Consider the following 8,540-nt stretch of genomic DNA (forward strand, 5'->3'; position numbering starts at 1 on the left):
TCAACTGATAAAGTTGATCAGTTCAAATAGGTTCAGAAAATTTTGCTTCAAAAGCTGAATCCAACAAAATATGCTATTACAGCTGTAGCTACAACATGAAAGGATGTTTGTGAAGATGGTGGCATTTCTTAGTACTGCCAAATATTCTACACATATCTATCTGTATATTACAAGGCCAACTCTTTCCACAAATGAATAAAGCTTAACAAGGGAACCTAAACCACAATAAGATTGTCACAGAAATAAACAACTCTAAATCTTTTCAAGAAAATGAAGCATTGATCTGGTCTTCAAGTTTCTTCGCGAGCTAGCTAACTGTTCCCAGAGCTCAAAGCAAACGGTTGAGGATTTGCAAAAACTTGCGCAACTGGTCCCTTGATACAGACGCTCTTGGGCCCGTTAGCATGCCGTGAAGTTGAGAGCATAGCAGCGCACCCTTTTGATCGTCTGCGGTTGATTCGGCAATTAGTTGAAGCAATGTACAAAGTTGGTCAGGAGGGCTAGGTGATTTAGGTGGAACAGGAGGAACGAGAAAAGGGTGTTGGAGTAGTTGAGGAATCCTCCAACGCTCATTCCGGTCCCAAGCAAGACATTTCTTCAAGAGATCCAGAAGCCATGGGTTGGGGAGAGGTTCATATATGATCTCATGATTCGGATTAGTAATGACTTTGAATTTTGCCCAGAAAGTTTCGTATTTTGCAAAAGGTGTTCATCCATAGACCATTTGGTAGAGGATGCAACCAAGGGACCAGATATCAGAAGAACGGCCACATTTTATTGTGTTTCCGTTAGCATCTGTCTCATTACACATATATGCTTCTGGAGACATGTAACTTAGAGTCCCGACCTGCAATCCTTATTCGTAATGCTAATATTAATGGGTACTGTCGTGAAAAAAACTAAAACCTCGAGCTCAAGACATAAATTTCTCAATGAAAATAGTACTATTATAATAGCCAGCGTAAAGACTTGAAAGATCATTGGGGATTTTAAGAGAATTTTTGTTAATGCTCAATTTTTTTAGTATAAAAGACAATGTTATCATATTTTTATGGATTTAATGACTTTCTGGCATGTAAAAAAATACTTGCAGGAGGTAACTACTAACTAGCATCCCAGAGTAAATACAAGTTTTAAAATGATAGAAGGGAACCTGCGAGTCCCGTTGAATGTTTGTCGTGTCACTCATTATAGCCTTGGCAATCCCAAAATCTATTAGCTTCAGGAAACCTCTCACCAGAAGAAAATTAGCTGGCTTCAGATCAGAATGCACGATACGCTCCTCATGAATAGTGTTTACTGCTTGAAGTATTTGCTACAACATAATATGCAAAATGAGATGTTAATATAATAATAATAATAATAATAATAATAATATTATCATCTTGCTTTATTCTTTGGCAATGGCCAGTTTCTAGAGCAAGTATAGAGTTAATGGCGGAATGGAGTTCGTGAAGGACCTGCCAATAAAATCGGAGCCAGTTCTCATCTATAGTTGCATTAGAACCATCCAGTTCCTTCCATTTTTGAGCTAGCATGTGGGCTAAATCAATTTCTCCATACTCAAGTACCATGTATATAAACCCATCATCTCTAACCCTGGCTTCCTTATTGCTTATTGAACCATGCATCACTTCCCTGAGTAAAGTCTTATCTGTCACCTAAAAACACAAGAAGATATAAGTTTGTATTTTGTACATGTAATATTCACATAAAAAATAGCACGAAGAAGTTCTTTCACTTTAAATTATAATTTCAGCAAATGATTTCCTTTCATCTCGCAGAACATTTTACAGCACCTTATATAAGTGTTTTATTTCTCAAATCAACTTTGTAACCAATTTGTTTAGAAAATCTTACCAACAGCTCAAATATGTGTGTGTACATATTATTTTAGTGCATTCTAATGTAATTTTGGCAATCTCTACAGTGTGTGAACTAGTTAAGCAGAGTTAATGCTGCTTCATTTATATTCACATAAAGTAAACCTAGGTTGTTCTCTATATTAGCGGACCACTTGAAGACAGGGAAACAAAAATTGCTGCATCTATTCCAATCAGTTAAAGTGAACATCTAACACTTATGGTGGTGCCACACCTGTGACATAACCGGGGTAAACTTATTTGGGAGATTGAAGCACAATGGTTATGTTCTTATTCTTGCTAAAGCAGCATTTGCTTAGTACTACTTGCCATTTATGAACGAATACCTCTATTTTAGCGGACCACTTGAAGACAGGGAAACAAAAATTTCTGCATCCATTCCAATCAGTTAAAGTGAACATCTAACACTTATGGTGGTGCCACACCTGTGACATAACCGGGGTAAACTTATTTGGGAGATTGAAGCACAATGGTTATGTTCTTATTCTTGCTAAAGCAGCATTTGCTTAGTACTACTTGCCATTTATGAACGAATACCTCTATTTTAGTAACGACTAACAAACCAAGTGATAAGGATCTCTTACAACTAATTGGCAAAAGCATCAAGTAAGCATGTCTGCAGAGGAAAAAGTATGTTCAGTATGCTAAAATATAGGTGAACTTGTCCATGATATGGTTATAATTCCAAATTTATAGTTCAAAGCTACCTTTCACAACAAATCGAAGGAGGAGGACCACAGTGTCATCAAAATAAACTAGTTAAGGGTATTAATTCAAGCATACTTTCAGGATGCAAAAATGTTCAGACACTCCATCCCAAAACATAGGCCTAATGGGGTGTGGCACTGGTTTTAATAAAAACAGTTGGTGTGTTGTGAGTGGAGAAAGGATCTCACCAAGGGGTAGTGTTAGTAATGATTAATAAATGTATTGTGAGTGGAGAAAGTGGTGGAGAAAGGGAAAACAAATTGATATATTGATGATAATAGGGACAGGGGAGTAGTTGATATTTAAAACACATAGTGTGACCTAACAAGTTCTAAGTGGTATAAATACTCAGAGTTAGAATCTGATAGAGATAGTACCTCATAATCAATCAGCTGAATGATGTTGTTCTTTCCCCTCAGTATGGTTAGGTACTCTATCTCTTGGCAGAATCCAAATGCAGTGGCATAGTCACGGCCTTTAAGTTTTATCCTCTTCAAGGCATAAATTGTGCTATCGGATGATATAACTTTGTGGACCTCACTACTTCCACCACTACCTATCTTGCCAAGTCTTTGATAGAGCTTTCCATTAACTTTGAAAAATAAGTCAGGATCATAACCCTTCTTACGAGAAGTTGATGTTGCTTTACCAGTAGCCTCTCTTCCTGGTTTCTCTGACTTAGAATTTTCCAATTTTTTATCTGATAGAGGAACATCTGATGGTTGATGTTGAGATTTTACATTGGGAATATCTCCTTTGACTGGATAGCTGTTGTCCAATTGTGCAGAATCTTTAGCAATACTATAATCATGTGGCAAACTAGTGTGTAACTCCTTACATGAACCAGATGATTTATTGACTTCCATTGCTGTTGCAAGAGCAGAGCTGATAGCTTGTGAGGTCACGGCTGATTGAGGAGCTGATTCTCCACCAGAGTTCTTGGATAAAGAACATGATGGCTGCACAACGTCCATTTGACCTTCAGCTTCTTCAGCTGGCCCAGTGCCCAACTGAGCACTGCCTGCTTGAGATTGCGAGCAATAAGTTGTTGAACTAATCATAGGAGAAGAGCTTGAGTTCATCAGCGTTGAAGTAACACAAGATGATCCGATCACTGAAGACTGTGTGATGGCATTATTTAAATCATTATGTAAAAAGTTTCCAAACTGATGGAGCTGATCACGAACACCTATTGTCCCTCCAGTCAATATAGAAGAAATACCTCCCTCAGACCTAAGACTGTTTTCCATTTCTATGCTTTGAAAATTATGGTTTCTCCAGTCCTGATTGACAGCAGCTGAAGCATCCACTTGATTACCCATACCCGTCTCTGTTTCTGTCAATGCAAGTGAATCCATATGAGACAACAAATCACCTGTTCCGGTAGCCATTTGATCATCAGCCCCTGCATAGACAATTTGCAGTATCTTCTATAACTGAGAACTGCTACTAACCCCTAGTTTTACCACTCTACTTGGCATCCATTTACATAACATTTTAAGTTAGTTATCTCTTTTTTATTAATTAAACTTGCAAAACATTCTGACATCCCATTGAATCATTAACTAACAAATATGATCGATAATTACCACGAGATGTGGCAATGTCATTTCTAGAAAAATGAACCTTCCTCTGTACTTCCCCTTGAGCATTCCCAGGGACTGGTCTCAACGAAGCAACTGCATCATTGATCTGAGGCCTAGTAGGTTGGTCTACATCATGTGCATTTAGAGTGGTAACCCCTTCTGAAGGTGGAGTTATTGAAACATCGTCATTATTGGCACATCGTCGCAATTGTATCCTCCGACTCTGCAGGATATCCTCTTTGCATTTTTTGGGTTCAAATATTGATTGTGGTTTTATACTTGATTCTTTTGGAGTCTCTCGTTGAGGAATCACATTTCTTCTCGGCTTATGCATTACGGCTAATTGTCCATGCAAACAAATCCAACACGAGATAATCAGGAGTGATGCTTAAAATACCATTGCCCTAGCCACACAAATTAGCACCAATACACTATACCTATTGGACGGTGTCGTTTGAAGGCGGCTTGCATATCGCGCACGAAGCCGGGAGTGGGCCGCGACGAGGATGAGGACGACGACGTCGAGTTGCTGGTGGAGCTGAGGCTAATCGGACGGCGCTGCTCCGGCTCCCCTTCCATCGATCAATCGATCAAGCATTTCCGATTCTCCACGAATACTTGCCGAGAAAACCACATTCACGGAGAAGCATCCATCAAAGAACTGTTCACTCTCTGTGAGAGAAGAGGATTTTGAAATCGCAAAATGGCGCTCTCTGCTTTTTCTCTGTTTTATTTTAATTTTAATTTCCCTTTCACTTTGGTATATATTTATTGGGCTGTTGAGCTCTAAATAGGCGCAGGCCCAAACTATTTCGGCCTACTTAAATTGGGCTATATATAAATCAAGGCCCAAATAGCCATCAAATATATTCAGAGGGTTTTCTACTTTTCTTCGTCTTCGTTTTCTGACATTTGGAGCTCACCGTGTGCTAAAATACGCCGGGTGCGTACTTCCCTACTCTATTTTCAATTAAGTTTTTGCTTTTTAATACTTTTATGCTGGCAATTCTATTACTTAGGAGAATCAATTTTGGATGTGAAGCATTTTGGGAATTTCCCCCTTTTTTTAGTTTAAATTATGAGGCTGTGGATTGGAATATTGGATGATGCTTTGATTCAATTACCTTTTTATTGTGTTTTATGCTGCTTTATGTAGATGCTTTTACTATTGATTTGAAAAAGTGTTTTATATGTGTGTTGGTTATGTTTTTATAGAAATAATGAGCAAAAAACTGTGTGATTTGTGTAATTAATTTTATAATTTGATGATTTGTATTGCTGAAGAATTATTTGAATTAGTAGAAGTGATGGTTGAAGTTTGAAATTAGGTGTTGTTGAGTGAGTGAAGCCCGAAAGCCAGCAAGAATGAGGCTCCTGACTCATAACATGTTGTCATCGAACATCAAAGGCGTGACGAACGGATTCCCCCTTGGGATTGAGGTGGAGAAAACGGAGGAGAAGGAGGTGGAGATGAACGCGGACTTCCTCCGGAACATGTTTGCCAAGGTGGAGTGGAAGGCGCTTGTGGAGGCTGCGAAGACGTTGGGGTATACTGAGCTACCCGAGAATGTTGAGCCCTCCATGCTCGACTCGGATGAGTTTCTGCGGAGGTTCCACCATGCCCTCCTCGAGCTCCACCTTGAGGAGGGCGCGTTGGTTTGCCCTGAGACTGGCCGGAAGTTCCCTGTCAACAAAGGGATCCCGAATATGCTGCTTCATGAAGATGAGGTTTGATTGTTGCCTTTAGTCGAATGTGTGCCCTTGTGCGGCCGTGTTTAGGGTTATATATCTGTGGATGTTAGGATCTAAGGGGATGTAGAATTGTAGAAACATGACATGTGGCTTGAATGGTTTTGTGCTTGTTGAGAAATTTTAAATGAGTTTTTGTTAGTCAGCTTGCTTGATGAGGAAAGTAAGACGCTTCACCTCCAATCAATAGGTCGAGATTCAAGTCATCATCACGGCTATGAGATAGATGAGGAATCATTTTTTATTAGTACCTTTTTCTTTGTTGATTAGTTGATTTATGAGAATACTCTTTGTTTGTTTAGCTGAAGGGATGTGAGTTTTGATGAATCTGAGTTTTGCTAGTCCTTGATATAACTGACTTGGGAAGGGAAAATGTCAAAATCTTGAACTGATAAAAAAAACTATGAGATTGCAACTATGATTTACTTTCCTTTCTCCAAAATCTTTATAATACAGAGTTCAATACCATTGTTCCTCTATTTCACCACAATTTGAAACATAGCTTATGGTTTGCTTTAGAGGTAGTAGAAGTAGTTGGAGTATTGTGAGCGGAGAAAAGATCTCACCTTAATAAGAATTAATGTATTGTGAATGATTAAAATGGTGGACTATGGGGTAGAAATTGGTAAATAGGTTGTTATATAAGAGTAACGTGTTGTGCATAATCGCGTATATAAATGGAAATGAACTCATTTTTGCGTACTTTTTTTGTAATAGAACATTTTTAATCAATAGCCATATCTATCTAGCGAAAAAAAACAACATGATACATAGTAGATTTATGCATTGTAATCAGTTTAATAAGAAAAACTTAAGAAGATTACTCATCTCTAAACTACTTTTACACCAGAATATCTCTAAATTGAAGTCTAAATTTCTAATAATTAAGTACCCAATCCATTCCTCATATTCTGTTGTTACGAGTACTATGTTGTATACTACTAGTATCTAAGAACATGGAATCAAATATATTGAGCTAATAAAAGTACAAGACTATATTCATATCATATGGTGCTTTAATGTGATTTTGAGGCATAATGAGTCAAATCAGCTATCTAATTCAAAGTATCATTAAATATGAAGTGGTTAGTGCGTTTCTTGATTTTAAACAATGCTCTTAGATCTAGATATTCTAAGTACCTTTTGTTTAAAGTTTCAACTTTCAGCCAAATTACGACATATAGGAGTATAAGCTTTGGAAAGTTAGAATTTGAAATGTTTTTGTCTATAATTTTGCCATGTGTTGTAGACAAAAACTAGAGATTCATTCAATGACCATACGTCCCAAAGTAATCAAATCGCATTCCCTTTCATCGAATTTATATAAAACAAGAAACACTCCCCTCCTTTCATCGCAATCTCTCGCGGTTAATACTCAAATATAATACCAGTTTTGAGCTGCCCCCGTCTGCGATCATTCCCTCCATTGTTGCCCTCGAGAGTCTTCCCTCCACCGCCCAACGTTCTCGAGAATATGTAACGAAATGTTATCGAGTTTGACATCGGCCAAGTGAATTTGGAATGAACTTGATTTTTAAATGCTAAGAATAGATCATTTCTGTGCGCTCTTACAAGTTACTAGGAGTAGTATTTTATCCATCTTCTGTTAGAAGTCATATGTTGTTACTTTAGGGTGATTCCTAATAAAGCTGTCATTCTATTTTTGTATATTTGAAACTCACATTTTATTAACTCAGTTCTGATTTCATTGAACTCGCCCCAATATGATTTAAGAATTGAAAACCATAATTAGCTCATAATCAAATAATTTTGTCTTTGGCAGTGACAGTTAATTTTAGGATATTCTATTGATTATAGGAAGTGGGAGATTCACTCCACATCAGTCAACTAATTATTATTTAATAATTTACACACGCTCTCTTTGTCAGTTAGTTCAGGATTGTCACCCAGTGTTCTCCATTACCATCCTTTATTATTTAATAATTTACACACGCTCTCTTGGTGATAAGGTTAGAGATGCCCAAGGTTTTCGGTTCCGGCGGTTAACCGCGAAACCGGAACCGCCGGTTCCGGTTCGGAACCGGAACCGTGACAATAATCTTGAACCGGAACCGTGATAATTTGAACCGCGGGCCGGTTCCGGTTCCAAATTTAATGAACCGAAACCGTCACCGAACCGCCGGTTCCGGACGGTTCCGAACCGCCGGTTAACCGGCGGTTTCACGGTTCCGGCGACGTTTTCGAGGCGGCCAGCTATCGGTAGGATGGTCGGCTTTTTCAGGCGGTTTTGCAGGCGGTTTTTTACCAAAACCGCCGGTTAACCGTGAAAACCGGCGGTTAACCGCCAAACCGGCGGTTTTCGGTTTTGGCGCGGAACACAAGGCTGACACGTTGCAGCTTCGATGGGATGTTTGAGTGCAGGTGGTCAGACGGTTTGTTGACCAAACCGGCGGTTTCGGGTGTAAAACCGGCGGTTAACCGGCGGTTCCGGCGGTTAACCGGCGGTTCCGGCGGTTTTTGACCGTTTTAATTTTTTTTTTTTTTTTTTTTTTTTAAATTCGAATTTTGAATTCAATTTCAGATTTCCCCCCAAATTTTTATCTATAAATACCCCCCTCTATCCTCACTTACATTTACCTCACTCTTGTGTTAA

The 8,540-nt window shown here is 38.7% G+C and overlaps 2 protein-coding genes across 2 annotated transcripts; one reads left to right on the forward strand and one right to left on the reverse strand.

The window, feature by feature from the left end:
* Nucleotides 1-5: 5 nt before the first annotated feature.
* LOC125220080 (serine/threonine-protein kinase MPS1-like) lies at nucleotides 6-4,513 on the reverse strand. The gene is made up of 5 exons (XM_048122213.1): nucleotides 4,181-4,513; nucleotides 2,969-3,996; nucleotides 1,461-1,661; nucleotides 1,154-1,315; nucleotides 6-847 (listed from the first exon to the last, which is right to left on the reverse strand). The coding sequence occupies exons 1-5, from the start codon at nucleotides 4,509-4,511 to the stop codon at nucleotides 710-712; spliced, it is 1,860 nt and encodes a 619-aa protein (XP_047978170.1). The 5' UTR covers nucleotides 4,512-4,513; the 3' UTR covers nucleotides 6-709.
* A 541-nt stretch (nucleotides 4,514-5,054) lies between these two features.
* On the forward strand, nucleotides 5,055-6,067 carry LOC125219022 (multifunctional methyltransferase subunit TRM112 homolog A-like). The gene is made up of 2 exons (XM_048120865.1): nucleotides 5,055-5,120; nucleotides 5,506-6,067. The coding sequence occupies exon 2, from the start codon at nucleotides 5,543-5,545 to the stop codon at nucleotides 5,909-5,911; it is 369 nt and encodes a 122-aa protein (XP_047976822.1). The 5' UTR covers nucleotides 5,055-5,120; nucleotides 5,506-5,542; the 3' UTR covers nucleotides 5,912-6,067.
* Nucleotides 6,068-8,540: the final 2,473 nt, after the last annotated feature.

Source organism: Salvia hispanica, chromosome 4 (assembly GCF_023119035.1).
Source record: "Salvia hispanica cultivar TCC Black 2014 chromosome 4, UniMelb_Shisp_WGS_1.0, whole genome shotgun sequence".
NCBI lineage: Eukaryota > Viridiplantae > Streptophyta > Magnoliopsida > Lamiales > Lamiaceae > Salvia > Salvia hispanica.